Source organism: Chlamydotis macqueenii, chromosome 12, assembly GCF_036417535.1.
Source record: "Chlamydotis macqueenii isolate bChlMac1 chromosome 12, bChlMac1.mat, whole genome shotgun sequence".
In the NCBI taxonomy this organism is placed as follows: domain Eukaryota; kingdom Metazoa; phylum Chordata; class Aves; order Otidiformes; family Otididae; genus Chlamydotis; species Chlamydotis macqueenii.
Window position 1 is genome coordinate 3,265,559 of NC_141567.1, and position 23,382 is coordinate 3,288,940.

Here is a 23,382-nt window from a genome sequence, read left to right on the forward strand (position 1 = left end):
GTTCCAGGCATGGCGTCAGGGATGACAACTCTCCGCTGTTTGAATATTCGCTTTGTTTTATTCAAACGCCAGAGGTGAAGTACAAACTGTAATTACACAGCATTTTGTTTCCTTAAAAACAGTTCTCGGTTACAACTTCCAAACAACTTTCAAAACTAAGTTGTTGAACAGTTTCGCCTAAAATGCTGTTTTTTTCAGTCCATTTAAAAAAGGATTTGAATTAAAGGATTCAGAGTTAAAAGCGGTTATATTTTTTTTTTCACTCTACAAAAAGGAAAGTGAGGATGCAGTTACAGATAGTTCACCAGAGATTCCCATTTTGAGGGGACTAAGCTTCTAGAAATATCCTCAACTCCAAACGCAGCAGTTTCTGAACCATTACTGGGTCATTTAACCTGAAGAAAAAAACCCAAAATCCTAAGGGAAGTATCTGTTGCATCTGGCTACACCTGCATGTCACACTGCTTTGAGGTAAGAACACAAGTATTACATAAAATTTACATGACAAAAATTAACAACAAAAATAAGGTCGACAGCTGCAGTATCCTTCCTGTTCTAAAACATCCACTAGACTAGAAAGAATGATGAAAGTTTTATTTAAATAGCATGAATTAAAATTTCAGAAAAAAGGGTCAGAAAAACTTAAGACCACGTCTCACCGAAGGACAAAACAAAGTTGTAAGCAACAGTTTTAATTCCTGAAACAAAAAAGCAAACAGGTCCTTTAGTGTTTTTTTTTTTTTACAAAGACTTTCCTAAAGGATTGAATTAATTTTGGGCTAGAACAGAAGAGGGAGGATTGCTCTGCTGTGAGACTAAAAATCAAAGACAAAACCACAAGATGCAACACTAGCATTTCAGCGTATAACTTAAAAAGCACTGTCATGTGAACAATCACTACAGATTACATCAGAAATATTATACATTTACTTCTTTCATCTCTTAACATTATAAGATAGGTTGGGCAAATACCTGGCACCAAAAAATTGATGCATGATAGTTCCAATATGTTAAACAAGATGTACTATATTAGAACATTAACATTTAAAAAATTATGCCAACTTCTCGTCCAAATTCAGATGGCTTACCGCTTCCTAGAAATATTGTTTACCCTTCCGGAAAAACTAGCAAATTACTGACTTCACCTTCTTTCAGAGTACTCAAGGTGACCGAAACTTACTCCTAACGGAGAGGTGAAGGAAAGGATTTTGTTTGATATCGCAATTACTGTATCAAATTACTGTGACAACCTCATGCCACATTTTAGCAAAATCTCCCAGCAGTGTCATAAAGCTTGTCCCAGTTTTTCCAAAATTCTGTTGCAAGGGCTTCCTCCCCCCCAATGTAACAAGTCACTCCAGCACCCATCGGGTTGCAAACACCAGCAGAAATCTAACACTGACCTGAACGTAACCCCCTGTGAGTCGTACGAGGAGCTAATAGTTTATTCACCCTCTACTAATTGTTAATCTTGATTTCCCATTTGTAGAGTAACATTATTGTAAAATCTAACTATTGGCAGCACCTGCATTGCTGGTTTAGTTTCTAGAAAGAACAATCCAGGTGCTGCTGTATTTGCTATACATTTTAATCGAACAAGTGTAATATACAATTCATATTTGAACATTATGCCATCCAAGTCCGCACAATGTCCATCAAATAAATCAATGTGATGTTGCAATAAAATACACGATCTGATTTATCTAGTAAAGTTCTTCATCATGTATCGTATCCGAGACAGATCCAGGATCAGACTGAAGTGCGCTTTATGCGGGCGAGCGTTCTGACAGTATTTAATGGTTTGCAGCATCTGCTTGTCGAGGCCAGCCTTCTTCCTCAACGCCAGAGTCGTACTCTTCTTCAGATGAATCTTTAGTGGGAGCCCTATAATTAAAACAAACCGATCAGATACTTTAGAAATCAAGGTAAAGAACGGAGACAGTTTCCATGGCTTCAGATGAACATGCTACCTGCAAAGTGCCCCAATGACAAATGTTCTGACGAGCATCCGTCTGCTGAACGACCTTCTGATCTGAAAAGGCTGCTGTGCAGATTTAAAATTTTCAGCAAACATGGGTGCTGGTGCTTTACAAAAATCACTTAAAGCAACCATCAATGCTTTCCACTCCAACCACCCCCTTCGAGACACTAGGTGTGCTGAGCCAAGCTTCCACACAGACACAGTTGAATACAAAGCGTGTACCTCAGTGGAGAAAGTCACTCAAAAAAGTTGTCGGGGGTAGAAACCAAGCCAGAGTTCCTAAATTTCAGACCTGTGTTTTTATCCTGATCCATTCCCTCTGAACTCCATCCTTTGTTCACTAAATTTATTTTTTTTTTTTGTAATGCTAATTTGTCCAGTACTTTCAGCATTCCACCACATCATTACCATAACACGATCTTTACAGCATTAAAGTTATTACTTTAAGAAGAGTTCAGGAAATCAATAGATGTGCCTTTGTGTCTCTCCACTGCTGCAAGAGCAATGGAGAAGAAAACTGGAGCTTGCATAAAAAAACCTGGAGCTTGCATAAAAAACCCCAACACCTCAGTGGTAGGAAGCGGGAGGAGGAAGGAAAAAGTTGTGTTTCAGAAATTTCAGTACAGTCACAATGACACTTCAGATTTTTACTGTTAACTTATGATGCTTATAATTTACTTCTATTTCTACAGGCATACACACACAAGACTTGAAGTAACTTTTATATAAAAGTTTATTTTTCTTTTCTATTTAAAACCTAAAGCAATACAAACCCAAAGTCTCTAGGACAGAACACGATCTTTACAGCATTAAAGTTATTACTTTAAGAAGAGTTCAGGAAATCAATAGATGTGCCTTTGTGTCTCTCCACTGCTGCAAGAGCAATGGAGAAGAAAACTGGAGCTTGCATAAAAAAACCTGGAGCTTGCATAAAAAACCCCAACACCTCAGTGGTAGGAAGCGGGAGGAGGAAGGAAAAAGTTGTGTTTCAGAAATTTCAGTACAGTCACAATGACACTTCAGATTTTTACTGTTAACTTATGATGCTTATAATTTACTTCTATTTCTACAGGCATACACACACAGAAGACTTGAAGTAACTTTTATATAAAAGTTTATTTTTCTTTTCTATTTAAAACCTAAAGCAATACAAACCCAAAGTCTCTAGGACAGAACAGGCCCTGACTCAGCTGTGTACAGTATACAGAGAATTGGATCCCTTTCAGGGTGCGTGCATGGTTTTGTGTTTATACGCTTGTTCCTATAGCAAACAGCAGAATACCTGTCTAGCTGTGTTACGCGTCTGTTCTGATACTTCCGTTACGGTTTTACCTAATGTATCCTGGCTCTTTTTTGCCTTCTACAACATCTTTGTCAACTTCCACGCATACAATGTCAGAATTGGGCACTTCAAACATGGGCTCCAGCAACAGCTTTTCCTACAAGAAAAACAGAGGGGAAAAAATATTTCTGTATGCCTTCTTCTACACAACAATACAGTTAGGAAGCGATTTTCAGAGCTAGAGGGTTTTCTTGGAAGAACTCTGAATATCCACAGCTTTAGAAAGACTTATTGTATCCATATAAGACCCAGGACTAAAGTGAGGTTTTGACTGAAAATTGTCACGATTAGGTCCATACACACGAACGTAGGCAGCTACATTTACTCAATATGAGACTCAAGTTTACTCACCATTATAGATCGAAGACCTCGTGCACCAGTTTTTCTGTCCAGGGCCAGTCTGGCTATAGCCTTCAATGCATCTTCAGTTACATTTAATTCACACTACAGAGAGAAAAAAGGATGTTCATCTGAAAGTTAACATGAAGAGCAGCTCAACAGGGTTTAACAAGTTAGCTTTTTTTGTTCCCCCAGAGTGAGGAGGTGCATGTACAGGGGGGACGAAGTTATTTCCATAGATATTTTAGATCATTTTAACACTGTATTTATGAACAAGAATACTGAAGAGTCATCAAACAAAAATTCAAACCTTATCCATGCTGAACAGCGCCTGGTATTGAGGAACCACAGCATTTCGTGGCTCAGTAAGAATCCGTACAAGGGTTTTCTCATCTAGGCTGTGCAGAGGAACCACAACGGGCAAGCGTCCCACAAACTCAGGAATCATGCCAAACTCAATGAGATCTCTGGCTTCCACATGACGCAGCAAGCGATCCTTTTCTTCAATATCTTCATGTGGATCGGATTCTCCACTTATATTTGCAAGATCAGCTGCTGCTGCAGCCCGTCTGCCTTTTCCCATATTAGATGGCGTCCCAAATCCTAAATACTGTAAAACAAACGGTTATGCTTACAGAACTATAATAGTTAAGTTCTCTTTATGTAATTAAATCATGTTCCATGTGCATAAAAAAAAATCTGGAGTGACTGATCATGTCATTACATGCTAATTCAAGCTCAATAAATTACTTATAGTAAAACTGGTTGTGTTGCACACAAGCAACTTTTTATTAATTCCTTCACTAAGGCATCGACACATCAGACCAAGTTTTCTTAAAATAAAACACAGGTTTGTAACATATCCCGAGAAGTTTACAAATACCAGGGACACTAAAAAGGGCTCTTCAGAAGCCAAGCAAATGCATACAAGAATGCTTGCATGAAAAGCTTCATGAATTACCTTAAACAGTAATTCAGATTTCAGTCACTCCCCTGTTAGAAACAGGGTGCACATTTTGTCAGAAAGCTGCAGCCAGAAAAACTGTCCCCAGATATGAAAACACAAAACAGTGAACTGCCTCAGCAGGTTTTTTTAAGATGATGATACCTTTTAGCACCATTTGCTCAAGCTATCTGAGTATCAATAGTAAACCCTTGGCTATCAGTAGAAAAAAGCTTTTTCTCACTTTCATACTTGGTAGACTGCAGCTGAAGGAAATCCTATTCTAACTACTAGAACTGCTTCACATATTCTGTTTTTAAGAAACACAGAACATGACAAAAATGTAAAATGTTAACTGTCCATACTTAACTAGTAAAGTCCTCTATCAACAGCTTGCAACCTCGTCCTCCTCTTTTTTTTTTTTCCCTATTTGCGTATGCTAAAGATTTCTCAATGGAAGCAGAGACCGCTGCAAGCTACTTAAGCCTACTAACAATAGGCTTGTTCTCTGCTACCTTCCTTAGGCTTGACCTCAGGTTCCCAGATAACAGATGGAAAACCACTGCTCCACAAACAAACTTGGTGGGTTTACAAATATAGCAAGACCTTTAGGAGTCAGTACTGTGAACAGTAGTTAAGATAATAATTTTTCAGTTCAAATACAGCCCAGTACACTCACTTTTTCATTTTTCCTCCTGCTGATAATTCTGTCGAGACCATTAAAAGCACCAGAAGCTACAAAGAGGATGTTTGTTGTGTCAACCTGCACCGTTTCTCCACGTAGTTTACGAGAATTCTTTTCTGGAACATTTACTATTGTGCCTTCTAGTAATTTTAACAAGCCCTAAGAAGGAAAGAAGGAATAAGTAATATAAAATTCCACTGTGTAGCATCATATAAGGCAGCTCACCATACTTTCACAGATGTATTTATATTTTATAATCCCTTATGCCTTTATAGTAACAGTGTCTGAAGAAGTCAGTTTTTCCATACGAGATAATCTCATTCAAGGCTAGACAAAAATCTTCCTTTAATTTAACTCCCATGCACGTTACGAGCTGCACTTAATGAGCTGCTGTGAGTGCCAAAATGGAAAACGTTACCCATTCTTGCCTACATTGTGCAACTTGCTATCTGAATGCTGCAAGGATGTTTTTCAAGTAAAACGTTTCTATGAAGCAGTCTCAAGCTGCTTTTGAGATTTTTTTTTTTTTTTAAATGAAGAAAGTAAAGAGGAAAGATGAGGGTTACAAAGGCTAATAATTAAGGAACTGAAGAACTATGACTCTACACACTCCCGTGCTATTTGACACACGACAGGACGATACGCAGGCTCGATGGGCTGTTTGCTTACGAAGTGAAATCACTCCACGGAAATACTTACTTGTTGAACACCTTCTCCTCCAACATCCCGTAACTGATGAATACCAGGAACGCTGCCAATCTTATCTACTTCATCCAGAAAAACAATTCCTGCAGTTACAGAAAATGGATTTGAGAAAGACTCCACTTTTTAAGAAAGCAAGAACTTACACACAGGGAAGAACATAACTTGAGAGCAGCAGTCTGTTCTACTTCCATACTGCAGATTGCAAAAATACGTGAAATCTTGTCCAACTACGGACAAGAACAAAAACTACAAGATATGCTTAGAGCTCTTTCCAGGTTTATTATTTCTGATTTAACGTGTTCAAATTTAGGTACGTGCAACAGGAATATAAATTACAGAAGTATGGGTGGTCTCAAAGCTTAGGGCACTTAGGCATGATTAACACAGCCTGTGAATGAACTTCAGGAAACACACTGTAAAAGTTTACCTTGCTGAGCTTTTTCTACATTGTAGTTGGCATCTTGCAGGAGCTTCGCAATAACAGATTCAATGTCTTCACCAACATAGCCAGCTTGAGTCAAGGTAGTACAATCACAGATCGCAAAAGGTACATCTAGGCATTTAGCTAGAGTCTGAGCCAGCAAGGTTTTACCTGATAAAATAAAAACTGGACGTTACATAACTACCACGCATTTCTCTAGAGCACACAAACCCAAATATTAACCATAGGATCATCATCACCGTTATTAGACATTTTGAATTATGCCAGCATGTTCATATATTCATACAAGAATATTTTCTAAGGGAGCTAGTTTTCATAAACAGTTTTTTTACACTGGCAAGCTGTATTTCTGAATTAGACTAACAGTACACATTTGTGGCAGCCTGAAACACATACAGTATCACAAATATGTCACACAATATAAGAACCAGAACGCATGTACTTGCATAGATTAAAGATTAAATCAACCAGTAGTCCTTTGCAGACACTCAGGGTGCAGTGCAAAGTCCAATTGCTCCTGCTTTGAAGTTGGGGAGAAACAGAATTAAAATATTATTCAGTTAATGTTCTCCCAAATAGCCTGCAAAATGCTATCGCTTCAGCATAACACTCCCACTTCTTATGAACACAAAAATGCACTCTCTTAACACTCCTGCAACGGATCTGTCTCAGAGGTGAAACAACACTAACTGCAGCATCTCAGCTTGCCATCTAAAGCAGAGAAACTTCACATGCATTTTATTTCAGCTTAGTGAAAGTTGCATCTTTTAATCAGTCAGTAAATAAAAGCATTAAAGAAAAAAGAAAACCACATGACTAGATCTCGTTCCTTTTCACAGCCATTTAGCTCAGCTTGTTAACATGGCAGGAAAGTACAAAAATCCAAGTTTGGAATTCACAGGTTAGGTTTTTTTTATACATCAAATTAGAATAACCACAAAAGAGGAAAATCACTCACTAACAATCAATTCTAAGAAATATCTGCACTTATAAAAACATGCAGCTGTATACCTGATCCAGTTGGTCCAAGCAGCAAAATATTACTTTTTTCAAGTTTTATGTCATCATTGGATGAATCTAGTACTTCTCCTCCCCGTTTTTCCTGAGGTATCTGCTGGTTCATTTGTTGCTGCATCGATGCTCCCAAAGCATTACCGTGTGGACTGATCCCAGCAATCTGCAGCAGCTCTGAAAGGAACAATAACAGGGCTGTTTGAGCACTGACAAGGTCTGCCATTACCTTAAATACACAATAAAAACCTGGTTTTTCTGTTTTGTTCCGCAAACCTGTAATTCTATCTGTACAGAAGCTTACAGATAGGACTGCAGCAGAAATACAGCACAACTATTAAAAGAACATCAGTTTTGAATGTATTCTTGCACAAGCATATACTTGCACATATGAAAATAATTTCCAATGGTAGACTGGATTATCTAAAAATATTCCCCTACATTAAAAACAAGATAAATTTTCAGTCCTTACAAATCAACTAATTTTAACTGTAATTTTAAAATATTTTTTTTTCTGAACACACGAGAAGAAATAAATCCAAACTGTTGATCTCTGTGATGAAAAAGTACAAGAACTGGCACACTAACAAATACAAAAGCAATGCACAGGTCTGCTCTCAAGACTTAGACTCATCTTAGTTCAGTTGTTGCAGGTTTTGTCTCTACACATGGATACGGAGATTGAGCTGGATTTTCTTTGTTTCATAGCACTAGTTTTAATTGGCTTGCAGGGTAGAATTTTGAAAATTAAAAAAAATTGGTTTGAAGAGGTGTAACTAGGATTTCAAAGTGATCTAGACTAGTCTAGTGATGTCATCTAGACCAAAAAAAAAAAAAAAAAAGGGTATTCTGAGGTTCAAGGTGACAGTGCTTCTTAAGAGTACAAACACCTTGCAGAAAACAGTTGCATAGCTTCCCTTATTATCTATCTCACATCATCATATTCTGTATGGCATTACTAATATAATCACACCTCAGATCTAAGTGGAAAAAAAAAAGTAATTAAATTTCACTTGGTCTACTGAGAATAATTCTAAGAACAGATAATTATTTAACCAGCTTCATAAAAGGTATTTCTACCATTTACCTACTTTCCATCCAGAACTAGATAAAGAATCAGCTCCTAGTTACCTCTGTTAAAAATATGCTCAATGCCATCAATTAAATTTACGTACAGAAGAAAAGCAAACAGGATTTTACCCAGAATTTCAAACTAGCAGTCACTAAAGACTATTCTACATTAACATCAAAAGAGTGGATATTGCAGAGGAGGACATGAGGAGAGTTCACTTACTTGTAAATCTGTACTCATCCTCCCGTCTTCTGATTTCTAATTCTAAGAGAGAGGATGAAAACAGTAATAAAATATAAGTTTATAAAAAGCTTATAAATTCTCCACCTCTTGCCCTCTTCTGAATACATCTCACCACTATGTATGAATTTCTAACAAGAAATCCCCACAGGAATTAGTTTTTATTGCTGTCAAAATTAACCCAAACCCCAACTTGCATGCTTTTACAATGACAGCAAGCTTTCTACTACTCAAAACAGTAACAATCTATTATCTCTGATTGGATTTTAATTTTAAAACCACTTACAGAAGGGGACAAAAATGCAATTTTGTTTTGAAAAACCTTCCATAAACTCTCACATTTATATCTGAGTGTTACAATGTAAGATTTCACATATTTCAAAGTACTGGCCATTATTAACACTCACTGCCAGTCCCTCTGGATGTGCACCATTTTATCTTCCTGCGGCGAGCCAGGAACTCCCCGGTGCCAGGTACACAACTGCTCTCCTACCATTACAGGACCAGTGCTACTAATGTTTCCCCCTCAGTTAAAATACTTCTTTATGTAAATTCAAAAAACAAAGAAGATTTCTGTTTGCTTAGCATACTATTTTTTGCAAGACAGAACAAAACACCTTAAAAAAAAAAATCAAGGTACACTTTGAATCAGAGACAGTCACTTAATCCTACTTCTAAAAATAAATTAGATCAACATAGCTACACACTTACTCAGCAGCAAAAGTACTGCCAAGAGTAACTCCATCTACACCTCCTAGATATGGAACAATACTATGGTGACCAACAGATGCTGCCAACAGCAGCAAGCAAAGTTAGAAATCTAGCTATTCATCAAATTACCTATGCAAAACATTGTCTGCGTGATCTGCATTGTTGCTTGCAGATTAAGCGGCAGATTTACCATTAAGCAGTAAATGAGATTAGAAAGAAAAATTTAGGAGGCTTACTTTATAACATCAAAGAAAAATACCTAATAATATGTGTCTGTAAAAAACCGTCACCATAAACCTTCTGGATTACTATTTAGATAAATCACAGAAGTTCACATACAGTGAAAATTAAATTTAACAGAACAGAAATTCTTTTAGATCATTCCAATTACAGAACATCTTGCATCAAGGTAAAAACCTCTCTCAGGTTTCTTAAGTTAGGGTCCTGAAATGGTAAGTTTTATTTGACCAGAAAAATACCAAACATCATACAAACCTCTCGGTGTTAAAGAAGTCTGCTTTTCAATTTCTGCTTGCTGTCTCAGGTTAGCTGGGATATTATTGTAGATTCTTTTGTAATGATTGTACACAGCAACCGAAAGCACCTTCTTGGCAAAACACTGACCAACAACATATTTGTCGAGGTAGTTATAAATCTGAAAAATAACTCAGTCTTAGAAACACTTCTAAAATAGTCTTGCAGCAGAAAAGAAAAAATAGTTTATGGTGCCAGAGATGGACTGTGGTCTAAACCCAGCCATTGCAGAACTGAGAAACAGAAACCAAACATCTAAAATAGAAAACCTATTCCTGTTGGTAATTTTACTTAAAAACGTGGCACTTAAACAATCATATTGTGTCTGTCGGTTCTCCCCTACTAATACTTAAATCCACTGTCATTTTCACCCAAATCTGTAAGAGGAACAGAAATTTCAAGAATACTTAATTTCCTAAGAGAGGCCTATCCAGGAGCCACGCGCAGCTTCAGAAATCATTACAGTCCGCTAGGAACCGAGAAACACAGTAAGCTCCCTCACTATCTGGGAGAGGGAAACCAAATTACTTAAGATAGGTCAAGGCCACAAGCTAATCAGCAACAGTTCTCGCTCAGAAACAGGCCAAATAAAAGGTTCTGCAGCTACAGGAGGAAGCTGCTTGCTTACAACTAAGGTTGGTGAGGGTTGAGGTTAGCCTCAGGGTCACAAGGAGAAAATTAAGGTACTGGACGTCAGTCACATGACAAAGCCAGAGGAAAACAAGCCAAACTACTTTTATGGGATCTACTTGTTCCCTTTACCGGTGCTCTCCTGGGTCACGTAGCCCTGAAAGGTTTAATCTTGAGCTAATCGTCTTTCTTGTTTGTTGCTTGGTCACAGCAGACCGTTACACACCTGACGCAGATTACAAAATAAAGCATTTCACAATGCTGTAAATCAAGGAAACACTGGAGTGAAATTACCAAGCCTACCTTTTTCGGTGGAGGCGGTGGCTTCTGCTGGAATGCCAATTTCACAGCTTCTGCTGCTGACTCGGGCTCTTTAATGATGCTCTTTTTTGTGTCTGCCTCTGACAGTACCACAAAAAAATGGTGACACTTCTCACACTTCACAAAACGGGTGGAAGCTGCAGAAGAAATAAAACAAAACGGTAAGAGGACTTGCTTGGAAAGCATTTATTCAACTGCCTGAGCTCGTCCTACACAGGAGAAGCACCTGCAAGGCAGCACAGCCACCTCTGTGTTCACACAACACTTGCCCTTCCTTCACCTTAGAAGCTTCAAAAGCAATTATTGGACTATTAAATTTGACACAAAGGGAATGCAATTTGCCCGAAAAGTCACAGCGAAGAGCAGCAAGCAAACAAGGTATTAAAAAGTAAAAAAACATTTTGTACTTATTCAGTAGCACTACACTCGGAAGAGGAAACTTTGCATCTCAGAGCGACGCAAAATTAATGAGGGTTTCTAACTACGCAGGAATTGTTCCTAACTCTCATACTACCAGGCAGAAAAGAAATTGTGGTTAGAGATAGACTACTCTCAAGTGCAGGTAAGCAATCCACAATATCAAAGACAGCACGCGGCAGGCTCAGGAAAGGACAGCTGTGGCGACTCCCAGTCTCTGCGTCCCACTGGCTGTGGAACGCCACTGGAGCATGCTGGAGTCACCCAAGCTCAGGACACAGAGCACAGCACGGTCACACGGGGCTCATCCCAACAAGAGGCAGCTGTGGTACACAACAGATGATCAGAGCTTTGATGTTTTGCAAGATTTTTTTACTTATTTATTTTTACAGTCAAGAGAAGAACAAAGTTCTTTCAAATTCCAAAAGCCAAGCCCTCCTACTGCTGACTTTGTGAACTAGGTCTCAAGAAATCATGTTATCCGCAAAGACCGGTCTCAAAAGCCTGCAAACTACAACTTGAACTACTTTTTTCTTCCCCCTTTGGAAAAGTAAAGTTGAAATAACAAAAAACAGACATGAGAAGAATAATTTTTTTAATTAAACATAGATCTTTTTGAATATACTGCTATGCTATTAAATGTAAATCATGTGCAATAGGACTACTAGTAAATTTATTAAATTAAAAGCAAAGTAAATGTAGCAAAACCACCACATGAAAAACTTCAATGTCAAAACTTCTGAAATAACAAAAAGCTTTTAGAAAATAGTTTGAACACCGTAGTACCAGCTGATTGCAATAACAGCCTCCAGCAATAAACAAACTGCTTATTTATAACTTCTTGTTGCCTCCCATAGAGCTGGCATCAGCGAAAGAGGAGTGGGGTTCTTTTTTAATATTAAACACAACTTATGATACAACTTACGACTGTGTAAGTAAGACCAGCAGATTATTTTAATAACATAGCACATAATACTGTGACCATCAGAGCTTTGATAACTCTACTCCAAAGAAAATTTGTGTAGCACCTGGAAAGTTCTCATGGCAACATTCCAAAATACTGTTAACTGCCTGATGGGAATGCAATGGAAAACCACCTGCATGCACCACTCTTACGTAACTATAATTTAGCAACAATATTGTAGGGAAAAAACCCCAAACTTTCTCTCAATGCTCACTCAAAACACTTCTAATATTTTTAATGGCTACAGTGCCGTGAGGCTGTTGTCCTTCCTCATGCAATGCTAGTAGTCAGCTTTATTAGGATGGAATAGCCACGGGAATACGTGCCCCCTTTATAGATCCACAGGAATGGTTAAAAAAAAAAGAAAATAAAGAGCAGGCTGTAAGAATACTATTGTGCTTCTTTAAAACATCAAAAAAATTGTGTAGAGTACACTGTTATGAATTACTCCAAGCAGCAGAGAGGAAGGTTATTAGAGATCTTCCTAATTTTCAGCAAGACCAATAAGGTCTGTGGTTACAGAGAGACTTTGATGCATGGGAAGGAAACTCAGTTATCAAAACACAGCTGCGAAACTGGCCAGCTTCTATCCCCTACACCGCAATCTGGAAAAGAAGATATTAATATGAGTTTTAACAGAACAAAAAAAAAAAAATTGAGAAGTTTATTCTGAAATGCAAGGAAACCAAGTATAAGCACTGCTATTGCCCTAAAACTGAGCATTCAAAATTGCAAGCAATTTTGTGAGTCTTAAATAGTGGCATGTTTTTATATGTGCTTTCAACAAACAAATAAAAGCAGAGCAAAGAGCCTTCCATCAAATTACCTCACTGTCATTAAGACGTCTGCAAATATTTACAGTGTGGTAAAAAGCAAGTCAAGTGTTGTTTTTGATTCAGCAACATTACCACAGAGGTTGCACATGCAAAGAGATTTCCAAGTTCGTACGAGCTGACCTGGCCAAAGAGAAAGGCTGGGTTTTCACAACACATACAGGAAGCCGCAACAATTGGAGGATTAATCTTAAAAACACTCGCAGGGTTGAGATAATGGGCTACTATTAAATTGCTATAAGGTAAAAAGGCATCAAGAAAAAGAGCAGGGAAGCTTATTGCCTACTAAGTATGCACAGTAGCAGGGAAGTCTTGCTTTGGAGGATGGGAGCTAACCTGATGGCATCAGCTGGAGACAGTAAAGCAGTGCTTCGTTACAGCTTCTTATGTCAATCAGCTTTAAAGCTACTGGATTTCATTCTACATCGGGGGCTGACATCCTATTTCACTGATCACAAACTCTCCTTACTGAGTCTCACAACGAAAAACAATGCAGGAACTGCTGGGAAAGTGTGTCAAAGCAAAATTCCTTTTGGTTTACATAATATTCTTCCTTAATTGTTAATTACTGGAAAACCACTGCCAAGCAAATCCGTGTGCAAGATTTGCTGCTAACAAAGTGAAGCCCCGTTAAAACAAACTCCACCGGACACCCAGTCACAGCCTGTCACACTGCCACTCCACGGCAATTAATTTACTAATAAAAGTGGCTTTTAATCAGTATTTTGTTTCCCTACTTCTCTCAAAATTACTAAAAAAAAAATCTAATATTTAAAACCTGAAACAAATGCTAATTGCATATTTTCCTTTGGCTTTAGACATCTACTTAAGGCTCTGCAGTTCAGTAATTCAAACGAGAATTGAGAGAATTCATCATTTTTCCTGACTAAGCAACATCAAAGGCTTATCTGAAAAATCAAGTTACAGCATGCTTAATACAACCTGCAACCCATTCATTTTGGGCAGAATGGGACAGAAATTTTTTTTTAATTAGTTTTCGGTTGTTGGTGTTCGGGGGTATCTTTAAAATAATTTTAAAGATAATTAGAACTTAGCTCTTCTGTTTTCCAGTCGCTTTATATTCTACAGTTTGGCTGGGAAGCAGTGTGCCCAAATTAACTGACTAAACCAGAAAGACACAGGTCCAGAGAAAACTCGACCATGACTCACATGAATTTCTGAGAAATCAGAGCAATTACAACCTTTAATTATTTTAGGTTATCAGTTAGCAGAAAACTGAAGACTGCTGTTCTCAAGATGAACAGAAGTCCGCTCTACTCCATTACCTGGTGACACTGTGCTTGGTTTGAACTAGTAACAGATTTCATTCAAAGGCTGTAAAATCCTTAAACCTCAGAGCACAAGGATGAGAAAAGTAGATACAATTCTTCACAAGCAGACTTCCTCATATTTTGACTTTCAAGTTTCTGACAAATCAGACCAGTTGCAACACTGTTTCTACAAGTACAAACCATCAGATCATTCCGCTTTCCAGTCCCAAGCTGTTTCCAGTACCTCTGCCATCCCGACGCCATGACTCAAGTGCAGGATCGCTACTGGTGAAGTTGAGACTGCATATACCGCACATTTTCTCCCATAACGTTAGTATGAATGAATCCTCTTCCTAAGAAAGTTTTCAAACACGCTTAAAGATTCCTAGCAACACTGACAACACACTAAATCACATCCCTGCTTTCCAGGGAGGGATATAGAGTGTTCTACTCCGGGGCAACGCCTGAATGGCATTTCCAGATAAAAGCACAACCTCCAGCAACAAGGGGAGCAAACACATCAGTGAAGTGAGTTTCAAAATGTCTCTGTCTACTCATTAATCATCTGATAAGAAGGTAAATGAGGTTAAAAATCCTTCCACTGTTTTCAACCACACCTAGTCCAGGGAGAGGCCAACACATTGAACGCCAGACTGGACTGTATTTCCAGTTCCATCAACTAGCGGCAAATTTTTCAGAAATGCTTGCCTCTAGTTTAAAAAAAAAAAGCTTATTAATTCTGAGGAAAAAAATATAGTAGCTGAGGACTGATTCTTTTCTCTAATATAAATAAATATATCATTATTACAGAATTGTCTTGTGATTCATGATGTTTGATCATTTTTATTAAACAGTACTTTATACAAGTAGCAGCAAATAATAGCACATCTGCTCATTATTTTCACCAACTGCGATATTAACAACTGTTGGACAAGTTTATGCTGACCTTGTCTTAAGCTTCTTAGTGTACAAGTCTGATTATGACTTGATGCTTCCTCCTTGAGCCCCACTAACTGACAATAGGTATTTGCTTCCTGACACGTATTTCGTAGGCTGGTCTCATCAGCACTGGAATAAGGAGAAATGTCTTCAAGTCTGATAGAACCAAAAGCATAACTGGCATTAATTTAGACTGTACTTAAAAAAAGCAGCTATTACTGCTGGGCACCAGACATCCGACACATTTTGGATTTTCTATTTGGACTTCCCAGCCTCCTATTTGGAATGTGTTATGGATCTGACTTTGCCATCTGACTGACCATTCCAGCAAGCCATCTGTCATATACTAGTTCTTCTGCTGGATAAGTACTTTGGCGATAGTACACGCAGGATTAAAGTTTTATTATTTAGTAAATAAAGGACAGACATTACTACAAATATATAAGTATATATTGAGACAGTGGACAGAAAGAAACATCAGTAGTTAAAATGGTATTGTTTATGTGAGCATCTCTTAACACTGCATGAGATGTAACAAACTATTTTAAAACTGCGTATTCAGTCGCAGTCCGAATTCCATATTCTGCTCCACCACACATCACAGGAAGTTACACAAACGTACCCACAGAGACAATACACACTTACGCCAACGTGGTTAAACTAAGCTTAACCATTTTTGACATTGTATAATTAGGTAGGCTAAACATAGCTATCAGGACTACATTAGATCACAGATTTAATCACATCTGTGTTTGTTTTAAAAATAAAATACTCATTAAAACTTACACACAAAGGTCTCCACGTGCGTGCACAAGTCACCACACTTCGGGCAGCGCAGCTGGTTCCCTCCTTTCCCAGAGCTTCCAGAGCTTGACTTTTTACCACCTCCCTCACCGACGGACTTCTAAAAGAGATTTCCAGACGATTACCCCCACACAATGGAGCGGTTACATTAAGCATCTGGCAGTTGTGCTTGTGGAATCCAGTAATGTGAATATTGCAACAGCTGAATGACTAACTACAGTCAGGATTTTGAAAGGCTTTGAAAATGTAAAGCAACATGATATCAACAATTTCGAATGTACACACACCTGCATTTTTCCCAATTCTGCCAATTTGGGATGCCCATGGAAGAGCCATCCCACATCTACATTAGAACTGCTTGACTGGCACTAGAACAACAACAAGCTAAACTGTGTCAGGAACGTTTTAATAGTATATTTCAATGTAATATATTCTAACCCCAGAGAAGAAAACAAATCATACTTATAGAGAGAGTAATTTCATTATCGCAACGGGGTTGATTCTAAGGGTTTCTGAAGCCACACCTCTTCGCGTGTCCTTGACAGATGTAGCTATGCTGGCAGATGGCTGTAGGGTAGATATGGCCTATAAAACAAGCATCTCAGAAACTGCTTGGAAATATTTTACTTTTTATTTCTAAGGCAGAGTTCCCTGACAGAGATACATTCGTCCTTCTCCATGTTACCCTGCGTAGTGGTGTTGAGAAGGTTAACATTTTTAAAATCTATATCTGTTTAAATCTATATTCTTTGTCTTCATACTTTGATTAATAATAAAAGCAATTATATTTTACGAAACAGCAAAGATCTCTCTTCCCTTTTCTACAGCAGTTCCCCATTTTTTTAAACCTTGCTTGCCTACTCATTTCTCCTTGCAACTCTTCTCAATAAAAAAGACTACTAAAAATTGTTCTTGTTCCTTCTTATTTTTAAAAAAAGTTTAATCTGAACCTTCGGAACACTCCTGTGTCACCTGGACAGTTCCTCAGACATCACAACACGCCATACTACGGCAAAGTTATTGCCTGTGAACTCTCAAAATCTTATTTGCTGACTAAAGAGCAGTTTTATTCTCAGGCAATCATTTATCTGAAGAAGCTGTTTATTAACCATAATTATAGAGAGAGACCAGGATGAAAATAGATTACAATTTACTAACAAGAATAAAGCTAGTCTCCTCACACACTTGTCTTGCTTAATACAACTACCAAGTAAGCGCTGAAAGCAAAAACATTTTAACATTACTTACTTTAAAAAGCCTTCTTGGGAGTAGCAGGCTTTTGAAGGAGAACAGTTCTGATTACTGCTCTTTCCCGAGATCCTGAAAGCTATTGCAGATTTACAACATTCTACAAAATTTTCAAGTGTCCCTTTACACTAGGCAAAAATATTTATGAACTGGGAAAAGCATTATGGGATGTTTATAACATTTGTCTGCTAACAAACTCACAACACAACTTATCTTTTCTTCACTGTCAGTTGTAGCAATTTGAAGGACCAGAAATGTCCAGAGTTAGCAAAAAATTCAAGATTATTCTAATTTCAAGTAAGGAAAAAAATCTACTAAAAATATTTAAGAAACATTTTATATAAACTATAGAAAAATTGAATGTGTGGAGATTACCTTGCTTCCATCTCCAGACCCATCCTTGCTTGTACCATCCTTGGAAGCAAAATACGCTGGTGTTTCTGAAAAGCTTCTAAGAGGAATTTGTCTTAGGGAACAAATTTCAAAAGTCCCAAGTTTTCCCAAAACAGGGATGCGTGTACGACCACAAGTAATACCTAAAAACAAACGAAAACATGAAAACAAAAGATTACTTTCATGAACCACTGCACTGTTGGGAAAATTTTGCTGATGCTACAGTCGGATAACAGAGCTGCTGACTGCAATGTATTTTGGTTGTGGCTATGTGCTGAACGCACACAACCTCAACATACCGCTTCATATTTTCATCTAATTCTTCAGGGACATCACAAAAAACCCCAGTGTTTTCCATATGTGTCACCTGTATACACAAATATTGCATTTTGAACATTAAACAGCCAAATTCTGGATGTCAATTAAAAATAGTCTAGTTCTAATTCCGATGCCACCAAACCCCAGAACTGATTTACACTAAACAGAGCTCAAAGGTTTCAGCAACAGAACTCAACTCCGAACATCCAAATTTCAGTTATCCAAAATAAATTATTTTCACCACCTTAACGCTCATCTCATTAAAAGCTGCCTAGATTGTTCAAAATTGACCCAAAAGTAATTCCATGTCCTCTAACGTCAGAAAATTGGGAGTCTCACCACGTCATGAAATAAGGAACATCCCAGTTACGAAACTGATCCTCAGAATGATAAAAACGATCAGTGTCCAATACTTACTGTGGAATAATTCAATCCCTGAGGTAAAAGAGAGACCTTTGAAGTGTCTCCTTATTATGCAAAAGTTGCCAAAGAAGCGTCTCAGGCTCAGGACTGCATGTCTGGATTTGGCTTTCACTTGGGAACTCTACTAGTTTCCAGGAATTGTAGGTAATGCTTGACAAAAAAAAAAAATTGTCCTGAGGAAAATTAAAAAGTAGGGTCGTATTTGGTATGTGCTGACCCTTTCCAGACAGGTACAAGTAAACTCAACGTAATCTTAACTTTGTTGAAATAGCTTATTGCCAACATGAAAAAAAAAAAATCCCATTGAGAAACTAAACAGCCTTTTCCTCCTCTTGCAACAGCGAGGACGACTACATTTCATGACTAGGTATGACATGAATTTACACGTGTCATGCTTGTGATTTCAAAATCTCTCAACGCAGACAAGAGCCTGGAATCCATATCCCATACCTCTCATTTAAAGTGGTGAATTTCTCACTTGCTTTACATGTTTGACAAGAATTCTGTGACTTACCCACAGAAGAGCTATATAGCAACAATGACAATTGCAAACTTGCTGATAATACATGGGTTTACTCTTAGGGAGATGAGAGAATCCTACAGAAAACTCAAAAAAACTCTTCCTAAAAAAAGAATAAAAACAGTAAAATGGCAAGGAGTACAGCTCATTTACTCTGGAAGAGATATGAACAACGACCAATACCTAGAATCTTAGTTGAAAGAGGATATTTTAGAAAAATCTCCTTGCTACTGTAACGGGAAAATGGAAAAATAAACAAGAGAAGCATTACGGACGAGCCTAAATTTGACAGGGAAACTTTCACAGGCTTCTGCGAAGTCACAACCAAGAGCACAGCATCAAATTATATTTGAAGCTGTTTAATTAACTCACACGCTCATGAAGATTGCTGAACTTGATGATCTGCAGTTACTTTTAACATCACAAAAAATGTAATTGCTTAAATATCTGAAATAGCACTACTCCTGCCTTTAAAAGTGAGGGAGGAATAATAATCAACATGCTTTCCAGTTTTAAATTCCTCTGCTGACTGCCACTGCAACACAGGAAAACCACCTTAGATTACACAGGACAAACTATGAAAACACCACAGTAAACACAAATATTGGCTCGCTTTCACGAGCCGTTGTGTTCTTTCAACTGAATCTGCAGAGAACTCTGAAGACTACGCGTGCCAAGCGCACTTGTCAGCAGCGAACAAGCAGCGGTGAGCGGCGACAACGTAAGAGCTGCTCTGCATCAATTCTCTGCCTTGGGGGCTCACTCCGTAGACGGTTCCTTTACGGAGATTTGGTTTATCATGCATAAAGGGAACTGAGAAAAGACCCCTTAACAAAATAAAAGAATCAAACCACCTCACCTCCCCTGACCAAAACCCATAGTCAGGAGATTTGGCCTACGGAGAAAGGACAAAGCACTAACAAACTCAAATATTTTCCCACTAAGCACTGCATGAGGACTAAGGAGCACAAATTTTAACTCAGAGTGCCTCCAGGACATAGAAAACTTACTGAAAATTGTACAGGATGATCTATGAAACTATACACAGCGTTGAGTACTAAGCTGGTGAGTGCCACGTCACTGTGCCCATCTATTGACCTGAAACACCGCAGCTGTGGGCTTCACCTCCAGCATTTGGCGGGACGCTGCCAGCAGATCCAGGCTAGCCAGCAGCACGACACCCACGCTGCAATGCTTTTGCTGCTGTTAAACTCACTCTCACAAAAGTCTTCGCTGGTCAGCCTTTTGGGAACATTAAACTCAGTCTTTTACTCACACACGCTGAACTCTAAAGAGGATAGATAGGCTAAACTAGAAAAAAATCCAGGTACCACCATTCCAGCCCAACGCCGGGCAACTTCCACTGAGCGATGCAGATCCCCATAGCTGTTCAAATACGCAACAGCTGGCTTAGCACAGCGATATTCACTCACAGACACAATGGCAGTCAGCGCCTGGGTGTTTTTATGAAACAGTAAACGTAAAGGATCTGTACGTACCCAACCTAAGAATGCTGGTAGCAGCAATGGCACCTACCCAGGGTGTTCAGATTAGTGTGGTAAGAAATAATGGGAAGCTACTTTACACCTTCTTAACCTTTAATTGATACTCGAGGAAAGAAATACTGACTTTTGGGCCAAGTTTCAAGTATCTTGGAAGAAGCTATTGCCCAAGGAAGTGACAGGAAGACTGTGACAAAGAGGTCTGTCCCACACAACACTTGATCAACCAGACTGATCCATGTACTGTGAATATTCTCAAGTTTGCACCAACCAGCAATAGCAAACAAAGTACCTGGCACGTGATACAATCTATTACAACAATAAAAATGTACCAAAAAAAATTTTTTTTTTCAGAATTTCATGGAAACTGGATACAGAGTAATAAGATTATTTAAGCATCTGTGTTGTAGTCTCATTTATTCTTTTACATATCCCTTTTCAATCTTAGTTCTGGCAAAAAAAAAACCCAAACAAATTAAAAAAAAATAATAATTTGGAAGTTAATTCAGAATGTTACTTGCTTGAAAGCTTACTGTTTTGGTGGGTTTACACGAGGCCAGACAGGCAGGAGTTGAAAGCACTGCTTTAAACCTTTCAGCACAGGTGATGTCAGAGGAGTTATCCCACTTCCTGAAAGCAATAAATCATCTCCGACTCATCAGGCTGCTGCTGAGGGTACAATCATCCAAAAACCGCGTTGCAAATGTGGCAGCAGCAGAGATTTTTCAGCCCCATTTGGGGGTGGTCTGCCTTTCACTAAAAGCAGCACGTCAACTCTCACTACGCGCAAGAGCGCCATAAAAACAACAAAAGTAGTAAAAAAGCGGCAGCCTCTCTCATCTTTCAGTCTGTTTCTCTCAGCTTCCCATAAGCGGCTTGCACAGTCTCACGCTTCTAGAAGTCGGCAATAGTTACTTCTTGCTAACTGAGCCCAAGTCTTTATGAGAAATATTTCAAGTTTAGGTGGCGAAATTAAGCTCAGTCAGCTAATTAAGCTCATTTACTAGCACGGCGGGGTGACACACAATGGACAACCGCTGCTGAAAATCACTCCCGTGGAAATAAAACTCTCCTCTCGCATTACATTTCGCAAAAGATATCGCAGGGCGGGCTAAATCTCCAGCACTTCACACCGTGTAACGCTGCCCTTAACCCTGACACGCCACCGGCCGTCCCCTCACACCACCCAGGGTGACACTAGCAAAAGATTAATAGGGGAAAAAAAAAAAAAAAAAAAAAAAAACAAACCAACACCAGGCCAAAGCAGGCACCCGCCGCCTGACCGAGGCCCTTATCGCAGCGCTGCAGCTCCGACCGGCCCGGGCCGCTGAGCCGCGCTCGGCTCCCGGCCCCAGGGAGCGCGGAGCCCCCGGCAGCGGCCGGAGGGAACGGAGGGGCTTCCCCTCAGGGAGGCGGAAGGGACCGGGACGGAGGGCCCAGCCCCACCGGGGAGCAGCGCCGGGCCGGGCCGCGGATGAAGCGAGGCGAGGGGCGGACGAGCGGTTACCTCTCCGCGCGGAGGGCAGCGTGGAGCCGAGGAGGCGGGCGGCGGCGGCGCAGCTGTGGCAGGCGGACATGGTGCGGCCGCGGGCCCGGCCCGCTCCCCCCCGCGCCGCCGACAAGGCCTCGCTGGCGGCGGTACTGCGCGCGCCCCACCCGCGCCGTCAGCAACCGCCGCCCCCCTAGCCCGCCTCCGCAGTGACGGCAGAGCGCCGCAGGCCGGCGTCACCGCGCACGCCCCCGCGGACTACAGCTCCCGGTGGGCAGCGCGCGGGGCGCCTCGCCCACCGCCTGCTCAGCCGCCGCGCAGGGGGCTGATGGGAGATGTAGTCGCGCGGGTGAGCAGAGCCCAGCCCGGCCCACCGCGGTGCATCATGGGAAATGTAGTCCGGAGGCCGGTGGCCCCTCAGTGACTCGACCAGCCTCCTCTCCACACAGGTGTTTTAGGCGATTCGCGCCTTCTAATTCTGCTTCCTACATACAACATGAGGAAAATATTTGCCTTGGATCCCGGAATCTTTTTTTTTTTTAAAAGCCTTTTCTGAAAAATCAAACGGAAACAGCATCTGAAAACTTTAAAATGAAGCAACTTTGGGAGAGAGATGAAAATGATGCCTTGTGTCATGGGGCAATCTTCAGCCAGGGTATGACATTATGCATAAATATATATATTATCTAATCAAACGTATCCTTCAGATGCCTCTCATGGAGAATACACCCACAACTGACAGCTCTAACTATCAGTCTGTTTCTTTTGGCTCACCTTCAACTCCTTATTTGTGTCAGGTACCAATTAAACGAGGCTAATTGATCCCAACTGGTCATTAGAGCCACATCTCAGAGACAGGAACACATTACCTGTCGCTCTCCTCAATTAACCTTAACCAGCGTTGCCCCGCAGCAAACGCCATCAGACCACGCTAACAGCGGGTAACACGTCACGCGTTGTGCTGCTCGGCTGCGTGCAGCAGGAATATTGAACAGTGTTTTCATCTTCTGCAAAACTCTGGATGGATTCTAACCACCAGCTACAGCTGGACAGATGCAAATCTGATTTTAACCTGCCTTAAATCCACTGCTGTGTTTCCTGGCAGGAGTTTTTTGGTGGAGGTAGGCAGGAGGAGCAGGTTAGGCACGGGGACCTCCTGACGTGCGTCGACAGAAGCGGTTTGCCTTGCGATCACACCTTACGAAAGCATGGAGGGAACGGTGGCGGCGTCTCCAGCAGGTACGGGCCGCACGCTGGAGCGAACACAGGTTTGTTACTGGGTCTGGACCACGCACAGCGACAGCT

The 23,382-nt window shown here is 39.9% G+C and overlaps 1 protein-coding gene across 3 annotated transcripts; it reads right to left on the reverse strand.

Annotated features, from left to right (window-relative positions):
- Positions 1–38: 38 nt before the first annotated feature.
- Positions 39–22,222, reverse strand: CLPX (caseinolytic mitochondrial matrix peptidase chaperone subunit X). 3 transcript variants are annotated; one of them, XM_086756814.1, is made up of 14 exons: positions 22,096–22,222; positions 17,808–17,968; positions 16,167–16,281; positions 10,939–11,093; positions 9,967–10,126; positions 8,743–8,784; positions 7,449–7,625; positions 6,423–6,587; positions 5,990–6,078; positions 5,285–5,449; positions 3,973–4,272; positions 3,675–3,767; positions 3,314–3,420; positions 39–1,884 (listed from the first exon to the last, which is right to left on the reverse strand). In XM_086756814.1, exons 1-14 carry the CDS (start codon positions 22,163–22,165, stop codon positions 1,794–1,796), a joined length of 1,890 nt encoding a protein of 629 aa, XP_086612940.1. In that variant the 5' UTR covers positions 22,166–22,222; the 3' UTR covers positions 39–1,793. The 3 variants fall into 3 exon arrangements, with proteins under 3 accessions (XP_086612940.1, XP_086612939.1, XP_086612941.1); XM_086756813.1 differs by having other exon boundaries at positions 16,167–16,284; XM_086756815.1 differs by lacking the exon at positions 8,743–8,784 and having other exon boundaries at positions 16,167–16,284.
- Positions 22,223–23,382: the final 1,160 nt, after the last annotated feature.